Source organism: Notolepis coatsorum, assembly GCF_963971535.1.
Source record: "Notolepis coatsorum genome assembly, chromosome: 6".
Classification (NCBI taxonomy): domain Eukaryota; kingdom Metazoa; phylum Chordata; class Actinopteri; order Aulopiformes; family Paralepididae; genus Notolepis; species Notolepis coatsorum.
The window spans coordinates 185506638-185525843 of record NC_140170.1 but is presented as its reverse complement, the minus strand read 5'-3'; the positions used below and the strand labels follow the sequence as shown (position 1 = coordinate 185525843).

General features: G+C 46.8%; 1 protein-coding gene across 1 annotated transcript in view; it reads left to right on the top strand.

Annotated features, from left to right (window-relative positions):
• The window catches only part of LOC311229892 (filamin-B-like), a gene marked incomplete at its 3' end in the record, with an annotated part of 367515 nt that overhangs the window by 270197 nt on the left and 78112 nt on the right, over positions 1–19206 (top strand). The window contains 7 exon segments of the mRNA XM_084315961.1: positions 1760–1960; positions 6693–6866; positions 8321–8483; positions 9642–9802; positions 14451–14618; positions 14742–14865; positions 19182–19204. Coding sequence (XP_084172087.1) covers positions 1760–1960; positions 6693–6866; positions 8321–8483; positions 9642–9802; positions 14451–14618; positions 14742–14865; positions 19182–19204 — 1014 coding nt within the window.

Sequence of the window (19206 nt, the reverse complement as noted above, 5' to 3'; positions counted from 1 at the left end):
CTAGAGCTGGAAGCTGTTTAGCTTCTTGTGTTTCTACTAGAGCTGGAAGCTGTTTAGCTTCTTGTGTTTCTACTAGAGCTGGAAGCTGTTTAGCTTCTTGTTTCTACTAGAGCTGGAAGCTGTTAGGCTTCTTGTGTTTCTACTAGAGCTGGAAGCTGTTTGGCTTCTTGTGTTTCTACTAGAGCTGGAAGCTGTTTAGCTTCTTGTGTTTCTACTAGAGCTGGAAGCTGTTTAGCTTCTTGTGTTTCTACTAGAGCTGGAAGCTGTTTAGCTTCTTGTGTTTCTACTAGAGCTGGAAGCTGTTTGGCTTCTTGTGTTTCTACTAGAGCTGGAAGCTGTTTAGCTTCTTGTGTTTCTACTAGAGCTGGACGCTGTTTAGCTTCTTGTGTTTCTACTAGAGCTGGAAGCTGTTTAGCTTCTTGTGTTTCTACTAGAGCTGGAAGCTGTTTAGCTTCTTGTGTTTCTACTAGAGCTGGAAGCTGTTTAGCTTCTTGTGTTTCTACTAGAGCTGGAAGCTGTTTAGCTTCTTGTGTTTCTACTAGAGCTGGAAGCTGTTTAGCTTCTTGTGTTTCTACTAGAGCTGGAAGCTGTTTAGCTTCATGTGTTTCTACTAGAGCTGGAAGCTGTTTAGCTTCATGTTTCTACTAGAGCTGGAAGCTGTTTAGCTTCATGTTTCTACTAGAGCTGGAAGCTGTTTTGCTTCATGTTTCTACTAGAGCTGGAAGCTGTTTAGCTTCATGTTTCTACTAGAGCTGGAAGCTGTTTAGCTTCATGTTTCTACTAGAGCTGGAAGCTGTTTGGCTTCTTGTGTTTCTACTAGAGCTGGAAGCTGTTTAGCTTCTTGTGTTTCTACTAGAGCTGGAAGCTGTTTAGCTTCTTGTGTTTCTACTAGAGCTGGAAGCTGTTTAGCTTCTTGTGTTTCTACTAGAGCTGGAAGCTGTTTAGCTTCTTGTGTTTCTACTAGAGCTGGAAGCTGTTTGGCTTCTTGTGTTTCTACTAGAGCTGGAAGCTGTTTAGCTTCTTGTGTTTCTACTAGAGCTGGAAGCTGTTTAGCTTCATGTGTTTCTACTAGAGCTGGAAGCTGTTTAGCTTCTTGTGTTTCTACTAGAGCTGGAAGCTGTTTAGCTTCTTGTGTTTCTACTAGAGCTGGAAGCTGTTTAGCTTCATGTGTTTCTACTAGAGCTGGACGCTGTTTAGCTTCATGTGTTTCTACTAGAGCTGGAAGCTGTTTAGCTTCTTGTGTTTCTACTAGAGCTGGAAGCTGTTTAGCTTCTTGTGTTTCTACTAGAGCTGGAAGCTGTTTAGCTTCTTGTGTTTCTACTAGAGCTGGAAGCTGTTTAGCTTCTTGTGTTTCTACTAGAGCTGGAAGCTGTTTAGCTTCATGTTTCTACTAGAGCTGGAAGCTGTTTAGCTTCATGTTTCTACTAGAGCTGGAAGCTGTTTAGCTTCATGTTTCTACTAGAGCTGGAAGCTGTTTAGCTTCATGTTTCTACTAGAGCTGGAAGCTGTTTAGCTTCATGTTTCTACTAGAGCTGGAAGCTGTTTAGCTTCTTGTGTTTCTACTAGAGCTGGAAGCTGTTTGGCTTCTTGTGTTTCTACTAGAGCTGGAAGCTGTTTAGCTTCTTGTGTTTCTACTAGAGCTGGAAGCTGTTTAGCTTCTTGTGTTTTTACTAGAGCTGGAAGCTGTTTAGCTTCATGTTTCTACTAGAGCTGGAAGCTGTTTGGCTTCACTTCATTGAAAAGTCTTTTTGTCGGGCAGGTGTGAAGGCGAAGACGGAGGTCCTGGACAACAAGGACGGGACGTACACGGTGACGTACGTCCCCCTGACGGCCGGCATGTACACGCTGGTGCTGCGGTACGGAGGGCAGGCCACACCGGGCTTCCCCGCCAAGGTGATGGTGGAGCCCGCCGTCGACACCTCCAAGGTCAAGGTGTTCGGACCAGGGGTGGAGGGCAAAGGTACGACCCGGGGTCTCCTCCTCGCTTTGTTCACCATGATTCAGGATGTCGGCAGTATTTATTTTTTTGCTTTTTAAAATCTCTCTAAATTTCTCAAATGTTTTCTATATTTTGTCACTCGATGGTGTTAAACTAGCGTTTAGTGCGTTAGGGGCCCAGTAGCCATTGTGATGTCAGATGATCCTTTATTAATCCCCCTGGGGAAGTTCAGGTGTCAAAGCAGCATGGGGGGGGGGGGGGTACAGAGCTTCACAGTCTAATATATACTATAGATGCAATATAAAAAGTACAAGATAGTACAATGAGTGCACGTGGATATGAGTGCACGTGGTGAGAATAGGGTGAACAGGAGTCATCTCCCTGGTTGTTCTCGAGTTCCGACGCCATTGGTTCTCCTGGCAGCAAGGCCGGCCGTCCGAGCCCTTTGTTGTATAAAGGACCGGCCCAGGCGGTTTGTGGTGTGTCGGGGGGGGATATGAGTCTTTGGCTGAAGTGCTCTTCATTCTGGGTGAGCGGGGTTCTCCAGGATGGCTTCTAGCTTTTCCCTCACCCTCCTCCTCTAGATTAGCCAGCTAAAATAAGCCATAAGACCAAATTCCTGGCTCGTGAGTCTGAGATGTTGCATAGTTCAACCCTAAGGATGTTAGCAGGTGCCCTGATTCAGTAATTTTGACTACGCTGCCCCCTTCTGGTATAGTAGTGCACCGCAGGGAATTAAAAATACATTTCAGACTACCCAAAATAAAATGGTTAGAGTAGTGATGAAGCTTCTTACCCCGCACTCATTTAGTCATTTAGCTGCCGCTTTTATCCAAAGTGACTTACAAGTTCTGTACGACAAGTCATCAGGAAGGGCACAACTCTTATCAGCTGAGTAACAATGTTTATTAGGTGCATTTCAGTAAGTTTAGTTAGGGTTAGAATTTTTATTTACATTTTTTTATCACTCACCTGGATGTAGCTATACTTAACTAACTAACTAACTGCCTCCCAGTGGAAAAGCGGGTGATTCAAATGAAGTTGGACCTTACCAACCTTCTGTAGTTTGGCAGTGAAAGGGTTACCCTGCTATTGTGTGGCAGTGAAAGGGTTAACCTTCTGTGTATTGTCGCAGTGAAAGGGTTAACCGTTTGGTAGTGCGGCAGTGAAAGGGTTAAAGAGGAACTCCACCCAAATTCACAATTTCCTTGAGTTAAGTTCAATAAATCTTTGAACACGAGCGCCCCTCTCGGGTGGTAATGTCCCTTAGGTTAGGGAAACTATAGTCTGAATAAAGTGTTCACCTTTTTCTTCTCTTGTATTTAACACGCATTTTAGTTTTTAAATAATGTCCTTTTCTGCCTGGCTATAATAATAATGATAATAATAAACTTTATTTGTATAGCACCTTTCATACGGAAACTGCAGCTCAAAGTGCTTCACAACAGAAAAAAGACATAAGGCATAAAATGAGCACATACAGTGCAGACATATAACATTTTGACATTAGGATCTAACGTCCCAACAGGCCACCTTGTTTATGGTTTGATTCAGTTTAAAAAAAAAATAGACGATAATAAAAAAATAGTAAAATAGTGCAGCAGTGCACTATTTCCTCCCTAAGGAAGTTCCAAGTCAGCCAGAAGATCCTTAAGAACTTCTACTCATGTACAATAGAGAGCATCTTGACCGGCAACATCACCTCCTGGTTTGGGAATAGCACTGCAAAAGACCAAAGCAGACTACAAAGAGTGACACGTTCAGCCGAACGCACAATTGGAGGGGGGCTCCCCACCCTCCAGAACATTTACAACAAGCGGTGCAAGGGGAAGGCTAAGAGAATTATTAAGGACTCGAGCCACCCGAACAACTGCCTCTTTGAACTGCTGCGGTCAGGCAAGCGATACAGGAGTCTCAAGGCGAGCACAGAAAGACTCAGAAGTAGCTTCTATCCCCAGGCCATCAGGCTGCTAAACGAACAATGAATGAACACTACACAACAACAACCACCAAACACACATAGCACACACATCCACACGCACACACTCACTTTAAACAAACACACTGTAGCACCCACTACACACACTTTATAGCACACACCCACTTTAAACAAACACACTGTAGCACCCACTCCCCACACTTTATATTTATGGATGAAGGATTGCACTACAACTCGTACACCTTACTGTAAATTGTACCTAAAATTGTACCTCATCCCATTTCTGCTTTGCACTAGATAGTACTGTACATTAGTACACTGCATAGTATTGTGTATTGTATATTATATGGTAACTCAGAACATTGTACATATGTCTATACCGAACAACTGTGACCTCATTTTCTTCTTCTAAATTCATGCTATATTATGTTATTATGTTATTTGATACTATCTTGTCTAGCACAGTCTCTGGAGCGTAACAGTAAGAAGCATTTTGTATGAAAGTATTCTGTACTTCTGTATGACAACTATTAAAGAACTTGAACTAAAACAGTTCTGGATTACTGTTTTAACAGTTTAAAGTCGTCTTTACCTTCCCTGTTTGGTATCCACGGTTTAAAACCTGACAGTCTTCCTTCCTGTTTGATACCCACTTTGATCCTTTGAACCGCCCTCTCGGGGCAAACCTCCCTCTCGGGGCAAACCTCCCTCTCGGGGCAAACCTCTCGGGGCAAACCTCCCTCTCGGGGCAAACCTCCCTCTCAGGGCAAACCTCCCTCTCAGGGCAAACCTCCCTCTCAGGGCAAACCTCTCTCTCGGGGCAAACCTCCCTCTCAGGGCAAACCGCCCTCTCGGGGCAAACCTCTCTCTCGGGGCAAACCTCCCTCTCGGGGCAAACCTCCCTCTCAGGGCAAACCTCCCTCTCGGGGCAAACCTCCCTCTCGGGGCAAACCTCTCTCTCGGGGCAAACCTCCCTCTCGGGGCAAACCTCCCTCTCAGGGCAAACCTCCCTCTCAGGGCAAACCTCCCTCTCGGGGCAAACCGCCCTCTCGGGGCAAACCTCCCTCTCGGGGCAAACCTCCCTCTCGGGGCAAACCTCCCTCTCGGGGCAAACCTCCCTCTCAGGGCAAACCTCCCTCTCAGGGCAAACCTCTCTCTCGGGGCAAACCTCCCTCTCAGGGCAAACCGCCCTCTCGGGGCAAACCTCTCTCTCGGGGCAAACCTCCCTCTCGGGGCAAACCTCCCTCTCAGGGCAAACCTCCCTCTCAGGGCAAACCTCCCTCTCGGGGCAAACCTCCCTCTCAGGGCAAACCTCCCTCTCGGGGCAAACCGCCCTCTCAGGGCAAACCTCCCTCTCGGGGCAAACCTCCCTCTCGGGGCAAACCTCCCTCTCAGGGCAAACCTCCCTCTCGGGGCAAACCTCCCTCTCAGGGCAAACCTCCCTCTCAGGGCAAACCTCCCTCTCAGGACAAACCTCCCTCTCAGGACAAACCTCTCTCTCAGGGCAAACCTCCCTCTCGGGGCAAACCTCCCTCTCAGGGCAAACCTCCCTCTCAGGGTGCAGTTCTAGGTCTGGGTCCTACACAGTTTTAAAACCTGACAGTCTTTCTTCCTGCTTGATGCCCACTAGGGCTGTCCCCGACTAAGGATTTGGATGGTCGACTATGATTGGCCAAAATTTGCCGTTAGTCGACTATTGGTCAAAAAAATTTATATATATATATTTTTAATTTTTAATTTTAATTTTTAATTTTGTATCATTCCATTTGGGCTGTGGGGGTGCTTAATGTCTGAAGGAGTCGACTGAAGGCTTCTTGTCCTTCAAAGCATGCAATTGGTCCACTGATGGATACATCTTGATATTTGTCTAGTCTAGTGTGTTCATTAGATGGTGAAATCCTCTTTCAGTGCCTCGGTGCCTGTTTTCGTAGGCAGTTAGCCTCTGGTATGCGTGCCATTAGCGTTAGCCACGCTTCTAGGCCTCTTTTCTTTTGGAAAGAATGATAAAAAAAAGAAAATAATAATAATATTTTTTATATACGACTAAGATGTTGGCCAGTTGACTACGGCTCCTTTCGACCGATTAGTCGACTAATCGACTAATAGGGGTCAGCCCTAATACCCACACAGTACAGTTTAGAACCTGTAATAAAAGAGTCAAATAGAATGAACAGTACAATCGGCAGCAGCTCGTAAGGAATTGATTGAAAACTTTATTAACAGATTGCAGAATGGGTACAATACAGTACGGCTCAATACATACAATTGTTAAGGGGATGCAGACCAGAGACTTTCGTCTTGTTTACATCAGGGTCCCCCATTTTCAATTCATCATTACATTTATGACATACACGAGATACAGTACTGTTTAAGAGACGGAGTTTCTAAAAGAGAGTATATACATTTGAGGGGGAAGAAACTGTACATTGGAGGGGGTTGGCTTGGGGGGGGTTGGACATTTACAGGGCCCAGTTTCGAATTGCGGCCTCCCGTAGGTGCTCTTTGAGCGTTTTTTTTGAAGGTGGGTAGGGATTCAAATTTGTTTACGGCTTGGAACTGGCCGGTACATTGGGTCAGTAGTGTCCCTGACTCCCTCCAGACACCAACCCTCTCTCCTCTCCTCTCCTCTCTCTCCTCTCCTCTCCTCTCCTCTCCTCTCCTCTCCTCTCCTCTCCTCTCCTCTCCTCTCCTCTCCTCTCCTCTCCTCTCCTCTCCTCTACGCTCCTCTCCTCTCCTCTACGCTCCTCTCTCCTCCCTTCTCCTCTCCTCTCTTCTCCTCTCCTCTCCTCTCCTCTCCTCCCCTCTCCTCTCCAGCGGTCTTCCAGGAGGCCACCACAGAGTTCACGGTGGACGCTCGCTCGCTGTCGCGGCAGGGAGGCGACCACGTGACCGCCGAGGTCACCAACCCGTCCGGAGCGCTGACCGACTGCCTGGTCAAAGACAAGAGCGACGGGACGTACGCCGTGGAGTACACGCCTTATGAGAAGGGTAGGATGGATGGAGGAGGAAGAGGGAGGAAGAAGTGGATGGATGATGATGATTAGGCTGGTTAGAGGGATGGATGGTTCGATAGATCAATAGGTGGCTAAATTGATTAATTAAAACCTTTATTTATTCTCGAAAGGACAATTGAGGTCACCACCCTCATTTTCAATATCCTCGAGACTTTACAAACATTTCAATGCGTAAATCTTTTTACAATATAATAATAATAATAAATATTTAACCATCTATATAGCACTTTTCACACATGGACCGCAGCCTAAAGCGCCACACAGCAAATGGTATAAAATGAACATAGGCATAAAATCAGCACACAGTTGACGGAATAAAAACAATGCATAAAGTGCAGACGTAAGAATAGGCATAAAATAATTTTGCTCAAAGGCATGTTTAACCCCCCCCCCCGGAACAGCCAGTCCCCCAAACACCCCACACACATCAATCCCCACCACATCTCCATCCAAGACCCCCCCCTGATAAAGCATGTCATGACAAGACACACCCCCTGATAAAGCACGTCATGACGAGACACCCCCCCCTGATAAAGCACGTCATGACGAGACACACCCCCTGATAAAGCACGTCATGACGAGACACCCCCCCCTGATAAAGCACGTCATGACAAGACACACCCCCTGATAAAGCACGTCATGACGAGACACCCCCCCCTGATAAAGCACGTCATGACAAGACACCCCCCCCCTGATAAAGCACGTCATGACAAGACACACCCCCTGATAAAGCACGTCATGACGAGACACCCCCCCCCCTGATAAAGCACGTCATGACAAGACACACCCCCTGATAAAGCACGTCATGGCGAGACACACCCCCTGATAAAGCACGTCATGACAAGACACCCCCCCCCTGATAAAGCACGTCATGACGAGACACACCCCCTGATAAAGCACGTCATGACAAGACACACCCCCTGATAAAGCACGTCATGACGAGACACACCCCCTGATAAAGCACGTCATGACGAGACACACCCCCTGATAAAGCACGTCATGACGAGACACACCCCCCCTGATAAAGCACGTCATGACGAGACACACCCCCTGATAAAGCACGTCATGACGAGACACACACCCCCTGATAAAGCACGTCATGACGAGACACACCCCCTGATAAAGCACGTCATGACGAGACACACCCCCTGATAAAGCACGTCATGACGAGACACCCCCCCCCCCCTGATAAAGCACGTCATGGCCGAAGTAAAACACAAACAGCCCGTGTGGCACTCACACTGCCACGCACAGTGTGCCGCCCCCATCTTGCCCGGTCCCGCCCCCACCACCACCACGGGGGGAAACCAGCGACCCCCACGGAGGAATGATGGGCCACTCGCCCCGGATGAATTGGTAATGATGGATGCATGGATGATGGATTATGGATGGATGTGTGACCGCCTCGCCACGTCTCTTGTGCCCCAGGTGCCCACAGCGTTCAGGTGAAATACGACAACACTCCGGTGCCCAGCTCTCCGTTCAGGGTCCCTGTGACAGAGGGCTCCGACCCCAGCAGGGTGGTGGCGACGGGCCCCGGGCTGGAGCAGGCGTTCACCCACGCACCCAACCACTTCACCATCATCACCAGGTTAGAACACACCACACACTGGCTTTACCTTCGCCAGGATGTGAACCTATGGCTGCCGCATTATTGTCTTTTTCACAACGGTGCCAACATAAATCCCTCAGGGGCACAAATCACCCCTCATGTGAGATGGTTGCGGTTAAAGGTGCAGTTCACACAAAGTACAAAAAATAAAAACATTCAGCTCAGACAGGCAGACATCTCTACGGCAGACATCTCTACATCAGACATCTCTACGGCAGACATCTCTACGGCAGATATCTCTATAGCAGACATCTCTACGGCAGACATCTCTACGGCAGATATCTCTATAGCAGACATCTCTACGGCAGACATCTCTACGGCAGATATCTCTATAGCAGACATCTCTACGGCAGACATCTCTACGGCAGATATCTCTATAGCAGACATCTCTACGGCAGACATCTCTACGGCAGATATCTCTATAGCAGACATCTCTACGGCAGACATCTCTACGGCAGACATCTCTACATCAGATATCTCTATGGCAGATATCTCTACGGCAGATATCTCTACGGCAGATATCTCTATGGCAGACATCTCTACGGCAGATATCTCTATAGCAGATATCTCTACGGCAGACATCTCTACGGCAGATATCTCTATAGCAGATATCTCTACGGCAGACATCTCTACGGCAGACATCTCTATGGCAGACATCTCTATGGCAGACATCTCTATGGCAGACATCTCTATAGCAGACATCTCTATAGCAGACATCTCTACGGCAGACATCTCTACGGCAGACATCTCTATGGCAGACATCTCTATGGCAGACATCTCTATAGCAGACATCTCAAACTCTGCAAATCACACCAAACGATCTGGATGGATAGATGGAAGAAATGTGTTTTTATTTTGGGTGAACTGCCACTTTAATCTTCTATTTTTGAATATAACAAGCAGTGATGTTAGTTTGTATCTCTCTGTGTGACAGAGCTGATGTTAGTCTGTATCTCTCGGTCTGACAGAGCTGATGTTAGTTTGTATCTCTCGGCCCGACAGAGCTGATGTTAGTTTGTATCTCTCGGCCGACAGAGCTGATGTTAGTTGGTATCTCTCGGCCCGACAGAGCTGATGTTAGTTTGTATCTCTCTGCCTGACAGAGCTGATGTTAGTTTGTATCTCTCTGCCTGACAGAGGGGCAGGCATCGGGGGTGTGGGCATCACTGTGGAGGGTCCGTCGGAATCCAAGATGTCGTGTAAAGACAACAAAGATGGCAGCTGCAGCGTGGAGTACGTCCCCTTCACACCGGGCCTGTACGACGTCAACATCACCTACGGAGCCGTGCCCATCCCTGGTAAGACCCGCCCCCTTCTGGTGTCTCTTCTCCTCTCTTCTCTCTCTCTTCTCTTCTCTTCTCTTCTCTTCTCTTCTCTTCTCTTCTCTTCTCTTCTCTTCTCTTCTCTTCTCTTCTCTTCTCTTCTCTTCTCTTCTCTTCTCTTCTCTTCTCTTCTCTTCTCTCCTCTCCTCTCCTCTCCTCTCCTCTCCTCTCCTCTCCTCTCCTCTCTCTCCTCTCCTCTCCTCTCCTCTCCTCTCCTCTCCTCTCCTCTCCTCTCCTCTCCTCTCCTCTCCTCTCCTCTCCTCTCCTCTCCTCTCCTCTCCTCTCCTCTCTCCTCTCCTCTCCTCTCCTCTCCTCTCCTCTCCTCTCCTCTCCTCTCCTCTCCTCTCCTCTCCTCTCCTCTCCTCTCCTCTCCTCTCCTCTCCTCTCCTCTCCTCTCCTCTCTCTCCTCTCCTCTCCTCTCCTCTCCTCTCCTCCTCTCCTCTCCTCTCCTCTCCTCTCCTCTCCTCTCCTCTCCTCTCCTCTCCTCTCCTCTCCTCTCCTCTCCTCTCCTCTCCTCTCCTCTCCTCTCCTCTCCTCTCCTCTCCTCTCCCCCTCCCCCCTCCCCTCCCCCCTCCCTCTCCTCTCCTCTCCTCTCCTCTCCTCTCCTCTCCTCTCCTCTCCTCTCCTCTCCTCTCCTCTCCTCTCCTCTCCTCTCCTCTCCTCTCCTCTCCTCTCCTCTCCTCTCCTCTCCTCTCCTCTCCTCTCCTCTCCTCTCCTCTCCTCTCCTACTCTCCTCTCCTCTCCTCTCCTCTCCTCTCCTCTCCTCTCCTCTCCTCTCCTCTCCTCTTTTCTTTTCTTTTCTTTTCTTTTCTTTTCTTTTCTTTTCTTTTCTTTTCTTTTCTTCTTCTCTTCTCTTCTCTTCTCTTCTCTTCACTTCTCTTCACTTCTCTTCTCCTCTCCTAGACTCCTAAATGGAGCAATGTGTATTCCCTCACAACATCATACTGTTTATTTCCTGATGACATCACGTCGTTTTGAGTTTACACTTCCGCAGATTAGCCCTCAGTGTTTTTATTGGCTGTAGTTGAAAGTTGCGGTTGCTGTTATTGGCTGAATTTAAAAGATGTGGTGGTTTTTAACAGACTTTCTCCGGGAAAGGAACCGCTTGTCTCCTCGTAAAAAACCCTTTCACTGACAGATGCTGAGCTGTGCTTTCAGTGAGGAGGGAGAGAGGGAGAGGAGGGAGAGGTGGAGGGAGAGGTGGAGGGAGAGGAGGGAGGGAGACGGGTGGGAGGGAGAGGTGGAGGAAGAGGTGGAGGGAGAGGAGGGAGGGAGCGGGAGAGACGAGGGAGGGAGGTGGGAGGGAGAGGAGGGAGGGGGGTGGAGGAAGAGGGGGGGGGGGTTTGTGAGTTTAGTTTATTCATTCTTTGTATTTTTCTTTTAAAACAAGACACAGTACAATACGATCTTTGCTGCTCACGTTTCAAATTCAAAATTCAAGTTTCTTTATTAGTTGTCATACAGGATACTTTTGTATGAAATGCTTCTTTCTGTTTTGCTCCTGAGAGTGTGCTAGGTAAAGATGGATAATTATAATAAGTGTAAAATAGAAAGTCAAGTACTTAAACAAGTGTAAACAAGACAAACATTTTCAATATACATAATGTACAATATACAATGCAGAGTAGTTACAGTACAATATAAATGGGATGAGGTAAATGGGATGAGGTAGCTTGTGGTGCCACCTTGTGGTTTTATGTTTATTAAAGGATCCCCATTAGAGACCCATGAAAGAGCCTCTAGTCTTCCTGGGGTCCTAGACAAAAAAAATACATTACAAATGTACAACAAAGAATACGAATAAAAATTTAAACAAAACACAAATAAAAAATGTATACAAATTCACATTATAAAATCTAACATTCCTGTCAAACAAAAAAATATATATAATACACAGATAACAGTTACATACTTGACATGTTTGCAAGATATCTCTTAATATTTGTTTTGAAAGTAATTTTATTATGTATTGTGGATGAGATGTTTTTCGGCAGAGCATTCCAGAGTGCTATTGACCTATATATGCCAGTGAGTTTGTGAAAATTAGATTTTGGTGCTGATTTTGTTCTGATGTTACCAGAAGCGGCCCCTCTAGTGTTGTAACCATGCTCAGAAGTCATTTCTAACTGCTGAGCCAAGCTAGATGGCTTACCAGTGCTAATAATGTTCCGCAGCAGCATTAGAAGACTCATCGATACTTTATCTTCAACCATCAGCCATGCCAGATGTTCATGCATAAAACCAATACTTGTCCTGTATGAACAGCCTAGTACCAGGCGAGCCGCTTTATTCTGAGCAACCTGCAACTTTTTTAAATTCGATTTTGTAGCTGACGACCAGATAACAGGGCAGTATTCTAAATGAGACAAAACAAAGAATGAATAACAGATTTCATTATGGAGGGAGTGATAAAAGCAGAACATTTCCTAGTCATAAAAATTCCTCTACCCATTTTAATGACAATATTATTTATATGTTTAGACCAAGATAAGGAGCTATCGATAGTAACTCCGAGAAGTTTTATTGTGTTCACTTGTTCAATTTGTGTGGTACCAATTGACAGTTTTAATTGAGGATGCATGCCCAACATGTGTCTAGATCCAAGCACAATGGCCTTTGTCTTAGAGATATTTATCACCAACTTGTTGCACTCAATCCATTCATAAATGTCTGTTAAGGCCCTGTTTAAGGTGTCAGTTACATCTTGCTCAGCTGTAGCTGCACTGTATAATGTTGTGTCATCAGCATACATAATTGTTTTAAACATTTTTTACAGCCAACGGTAAATCATTGGTAAAGATGGAGTATAACAAAGGCCCTAGGCAGCTTCCTTGTGGAACCCCACAGTTAATGGGATTCCATTTTGAAAAGCTGCCATTAAAGAAGACTCTCTGTTGTCTCCCTGAGAGATAATTAATAAACCATGATAGTGCATTGGAGGTGAAACCGTAACACTTTAGCTTATCTACAAGCAAGGTATGATCAATTACATCAAATGCTGCACTGAAATCCAACATAACGGCACCTACTAATTTCTTGTCATCCATACTTGATAACCAGTCATCACTCATTTGCAAGAGTGCAGTGCTCGTAGAATGACCTTCCCTGTATGCATGCTGAAAGGCTGAGAGCAGATTGTTATTGGAAAAGTAATCCATGACCTGTTTGAATACTATTTTTTCTATTATTTTGCTTAGCAATGGTAAAATACTGATCGGACGGCTATTTGGACCGTTAAATGTTTTATTTTTGTCTTTCGGAAGTGGGATGATTTTAGCTTCCTTCCATGCTGTAGGATGAACCCCACTGATTAAGCACTGGTTGAATATATGACATATAGGAGTAGCTACAGAGTTAACCACAAGTTTAAGTATTTTGCTGTCTAAGTTGTCTATACCAGAGGAAGTGGAATCAGCTTGAGACATAATTAATTTCAAAACTGTTGCTCTATCAATCTCATTAAAGCTAAAGAGACAGTTTTTGCCTTTCATTATTTCTTTCTTTATTAGTGAATGAGATAGTGAACCATCACTACTTTGTAGACATCCTCTTAATTTATCAACTTTATTTTTAAAGAAATCATTGAAATAGTTTGCCATGTCATGAGGTTTTGTTATGAATTTACCTTCAGATTGTATGAAGGAGATTGATGTATTTGATTTCCTGCCCATTATCTCATTCAGTGTTGACCATAGTTTTTTCCCATCATTTTTTGTTTCACTAATCCTATGTTTATAATACTCTTTCTTTTTAGTTTTATTTAGCTTCGTCACTCTGTTCCTTAATTGACAGTAGATTTGTCTATCTGACTTCAAGCCTAGTTGATGTGCTGTTTTCTTTGCATTATCCCTCAGAGTCATTAGGTCAAGGATTTCTTTATCCAGCCATGAAGCACCTTTCGACCGAACAGTAAATTTTCTGAATGGTGCATGCCTGTTCACAATTTCCATGAGCAGATTCATAAATACATTAACTGCTATTTCGGGGTTGTTCTCTTTGCACACTATAGACCAGTCTACCTTGTCTACCTCACCAACAAATACTTCCTTATTGAAGTGTTTGTAGGATCTTTTGTTGATAATTTTATTACCTCCTTTTGGGATTTTAGTACTCCTAGATAGTGGTGGTAAGGTGCAAGGCGTGGCTATGTGCCAATGAGTTGCCAATAAATATAAATATAAAGTGTGTAGTGTCTAAAGTGTGTAAAGTGGGTGCTACAGTGAGTTGTCTATTTAAAATGTGTGTGCTGTGAGTGTGTTTGATGGTTTGTTACATAGTGTTAATTGTCATTGAGCATCCTGATGGCCTGGGGATAGAAGCTCTTTCTGAGTCTCTCTGTGCTTGCCATGAAATATAATATAATATAATCAATATAATTGAAATATCATTTTGATTCCCATTTCCCAGTCAAATATGTTGTTTGTGCATTTCATAATGACTCTCTCTGTCCCCCCTCTCACCACCTCTCATCCCTCTCTCTCTCATCCCCTCTTTCTCCTTCCCTCTCACTTTCTCTCACACACATATTCTCTCTCTCTCTCTCTCTCTCTCTCTCTCTCTCTCTCTCTCTCTCTCTCTCTCTCTCTCTTTCCCCCCCCCCCCCTCGCTCTCTCTCTCTCTCCAGGCAGTCCATTCAGGGTGCCAGTGAAAGACGTGGTGGACTCCAGTAAGGTCAAAGTGTCCGGTCCCGGGGTGGGGTCAGGGGTCAGGGCCGGCGTCCCACAATCCTTCACTGTGGACTGCAGCAAGGCTGGTGTGGCCCCGCTGGCCGTGTCGGTCACTGCGGCTAAAGGTGAACATCACTGCAATCAGAAGGAGCTGACGATGTCGCCTTGAGTTAGGAAACCTCACCTAATCTGTGTGTGTGTCTCTGTCTCTCTGTGTGTCTCTGTCTGTGTGTGTCTCTCTGTGTCAGGTCTTGCTGAGCCAGTTGACGTCACAGACAACGGTGATGGAACCCACTCTGTGTCCTACACACCTACGCTGGAGGGACCCTACTCTGTAGCCGTGAAGTATGCAGATGAGGACATTCCTCGCAGGTAACGCATCCTCTGCTCTCCTCTTCAGACTAAAACTCTCTCCTCTCCTCTCCTCTCCTCTCCTCCTCTCCTCACTAAAACACTCTCCTCTCCTCTCCTCTTCAGACTAAAACTCTCTCCTCTCCTCTCCTCTCCTCTTCAGACTAAAACTCTCTCCTCTCCTCTCTTCAGACTAAAACTCTCCTCTCCTCTCCTCTCCTCTCCTCTCCTCTCCTCTCCTCTCCTCGCCTCGCCTCGCCTCGCCTCGCCTCGCCTCGCCTCTCCTCTCCTCTCCTCTCCTCTCCTCTCTTCTCCTCTCCTCACTAAAACACTCTCCTCTCCTCACTAAAACACTCCTCTCCTCTCCTCACTAAAACACTCATCTCCTCACTAAAACACTCTCCTCTCCTCTCCTCACTAAAACACTCTCCTCTCCTCTCCTCACTAAAACACTCTCCTCTCCTCACTAAAACACTCTCCTCTCCTCTCCTCACTAAAACACTCTCCTCTCCTCTCCTCACTAAAACACTCTCCTCTCCTCTCCTCACTAAAACACTCTCCTCCTCCTCTCCTCTCCTCTCCTCTCCTCACTAAAACACTCTCCTCTCTCTCTCCTCACTAAAACACTCTCCTCTCCTCTCCTAACTAAAACACTCTCCTCTCCTCACTAAAACACTCTCCTCTCCTCTCCTCACTAAAACACTCTCCTCTCCTCACTAAAACACTCTCCTCTCCTCTCCTCACTAAAACACTCTCCTCTCCTCTCCTCACTAAAACACTCTCCTCTCCTCATCTCCTCTCCTCACTAAAACACTCTCCTCTGCGCTCCTCTCCTCTGCTCTCCTCTCCTCTCCTTTCCTCACTAAAACACTCCTCTCCTCTCCTCACTAGAACACTCTCCTCTCCTTTCCTCACTAAAACACTCTCTCCTCTCCTCTCCTCTCCTCACTAAAACACTCTCCTCTCCTTTCCTCACTAAAACACTCCTCTCCTCCTCTCCTCCTCTCCTCTCCTCTGCTCTCCTCTCCTCTCCTCACTAAAACTCTCCTCTCCTTTCCTCACTAAAACACTCCTCTCCTTTCCTCACTAAAACACTCCTCCTCTCCTCTCCTCTCCTCTCCTCTCCTCTCCTCTCCTCTCCTCTCCTCTGCTTTCCTCTCCTTTCCTCACTAAAACACTCCTCTCCTCTCCTCTCCTCTCCTCTCCTCTGCTCTCCTCTCCTCACTAAAACACTCTCCTCTCCTCTCCTCATCTCCTCTCCTCTCCTCACTAAAACACTCTCCTCTCCTCTCCTCTCCTCACTAAAACACTCTCCTCTCCTCTCCTCACTAAAACACTCTCCTCTCCTCATCTGCTCTCCTCTCCTCACTAAAACACTCTTCTCCTCTCCTCTCCTCACTAAAACACTCTCCTCCTCCTCTCCTCTCCTCTCCTCTCCTCTGCTCTCCTCTCCTCACTAAAACACTCTTCTCCTCTCCTCTCCTCACTAAAACACTCCTCTCCTCTCCTCACTAAAACACTCTCCTCTCCTCTCCTCACTAAAACACTCTCCTCTCCTCTCTAAAACACTCTCCTCTCCTCTTCAGACTAAAACTCTCTCCTCTCCTCTCTAAAACACTCTCCTCTCCTCTTCAGACTAAAACTCTCTCCTCTCTCTCTCCTCTCCTCTTCAGACTAAAACTCTCTCCTCTCCTCTCTAAAACACTCTCCTCTCCTCTTCAGACTAAAACTCTCTCCTCTCTCCTCTCCTCTTCAGACTAAAACACTCTCCTCTCCTCTCCTCACTAAAACACTCCTCTCCTCTCCTCAGACTAAAACACTCTCCTCTCCTCACTAAAACACTCTCCTCTCCTCTCCTCTCCTCATCTCCTCTCCTCACTAAAACACTCCTCTCCTCTCCTCTCCTCTCCTCATCTCCTCTCCTCACTAAAACACTCTCCTCTCCTCTCCTCACTAAAACACTCTCCTCTGCGCTCCTCTCCTCTGCTCTCCTCTCCTCTCCTTTCCTCACTAAAACACTCCTCTCCTCTCCTCACTAGAACACTCTCCTCTCCTCTCCTCTCCTCACTAAAACTCTCTCCTCTCCTTTCCTCACTAAAACACTCTCTCCTCTCCTCTCCTCTGCTCTCCTCTCCTCACTAAAACACTCTCCTCTCCTTTCCTCACTAAAACACTCCTCTGCTCTCCTCCTCTCCTCCTCTCCTCTCCTCTGCTCTCCTCTCCTCACTAAAACTCTCCTCTCCTCTCCTTTCCTCACTAAAACACTCCTCTCCTTTCTTCACTAAAACACTCCTCCTCTCCTCTCCTCTCCTCCTCTCCTCTCCTCTCCTCTGCTTTCCTCTCCTCTCCTTTCCTCACTAAAACACTCCTCTCCTCTCATCTGCTCTCCTCTCCTCTCCTCTCCTTTCCTCACTAAAACACTCCTCTCCTCTCCTCTCCTCTCCTCTGCTCTGCTCTCCTCTCCTCACTAAAACACTCTCCTCTCCTCTCCTCATCTCCTCTCCTCTCCTCACTAAAACACTCTCCTCTCCTCTCCTCACTAAAACACTCTCCTCTCCTCTCCTCACTAAAACACTCTCCTCATCTCCTCTCCTCTCCTCACTAAACACTCCTCTCCTCTCCTCACTAAAACACTCTTCTCCTCTCCTCTCCTCACTAAAACACTCTCCTCTCCTCACTAAAACACTCTCCTCTCCTCATCTCCTCTCCTCTCCTCTCCTCACTAAAACACTCCTCTCCTCTCCTCACTAAAACACTCCTCTCCTCTCCTCACTAAAACACTCTCCTCTCCTCTCCTCACTAAAACACTCTCCTCTCCTCACTAAAACACTCCTCTCCTCACTAAAACACTCTCCTCTCCTCTCCTCACTAAAACACTCTCCTCTCCTCTCCTCACTAAAACACTCCTCTCCTCTCCTCTCCTCACTAAAACACTCTCCTCTCCTCTCCTCTCCTCACTAAAACACTCCTCTCCTCTCCTCTCCTCACTAAAACACTCTCCTCTCCTCTCCTCACTAAAACACTCTCCTCTCCTCTCCTCTCCTCACTAAAACACTCTGCTCTCCTCTCCTCTCCTCACTAAAACACTCTCCTCTCCTCTCCTCTCCTCTCCTCTCCTCTCCTCTCCTCACTAAAACACTCTCCTCTGCTCTGCTCTCTTCACTAAAACACTCTCCTCTGCTCTCCTCTCCTCACTAAAACACTCTGCTCTCCTCTCCTCTCCTCACTAAAACACTCTCCTCTCCTCTCCTCTCCTCTCCTCTCCTCACTAAAACACTCTCCTCTGCTCTGCTCTCTTCACTAAAACACTCTCCTCTGCTCTGCTCTCTTCACTAAAACACTCTCCTCTCCTCACTAAAACACTCTCCTCTCCCCCCCCTCTCCTCTCCTCTCTTCTCCTCTCCTCTCCTCACTAAAACACTCTCCTCTCCTCTCCTCACTAAAACACTCTCCTCTCCTCTCCTCACTAAAACACTCTCCTCTGCTCTGCTCTCCTCACTAAAACACTCTCCTCTCCTCTCCTCTCTTCTCCTCTCCTCTCCTCTCCTCACTAAAACACTCTCCTCTCCTCTCCTCACTAAAACACTCCTCTCCTCTCCTCTCCTCACTAAAACACTCCTCTCCTCACTAAAACACTCTCCTCTCCTCTCCTCACTAAAACACTCCTCTCCTCACTAAAACACTCCTCCTCTGCTCTCCTCTCCTCACTAAAACACTCCTCTCCTCTCCTCTCCTCACTAAAACACTCTCCTCTCCTCTCCTCACTAAAACACTCTCCTCTCCTCACTAAAACACTCCTCTCCTCACTAAAACACTCTCCTCTCCTCTCCTTACTAAAACACTCTCCTCTCCTCTCCTCACTAAAACACTCCTCTCCTCTCCTCTCCTCACTAAAACACTCTCCTCTCCTCACTAAAACACTCCTCTCCTCATCTCCTCTCATCTCCTCTCCTCACTAAAACACTCTCCTCTCCTCTCCTCACTAAAACACTCTCCTCTCCTCTCCTCACTAAAACACTCTCCTCTCCTCTCCTCTCCTCACTAAAACACTCTTCCTCTCCTCTCCTCTCCTCTCCTCTGCTCTCCTCTCCTCTCCTTTCCTCTCCTCTCCTCTCCTTTCCTCACTAAAACACTCTCCTCTCCTCTCCTCACTAAAACACTCTCCTCTCCTCTCCTCACTAAAACACTCTCCTCTCCTCTCCTCACTAAAACACTCTGCTCTCTTCACTAAAACACTCTCCTCTCCTCTCCTCACTAAAACACTCTCCTCTCCCCCCCTCTCCTCTCCTCTCGTCTGCTCTCCTCTCCTCTCCTCACTAAAACACTCTCCTCTCCAGTCCCTTCAGGCTGCGCGTCCTCCCC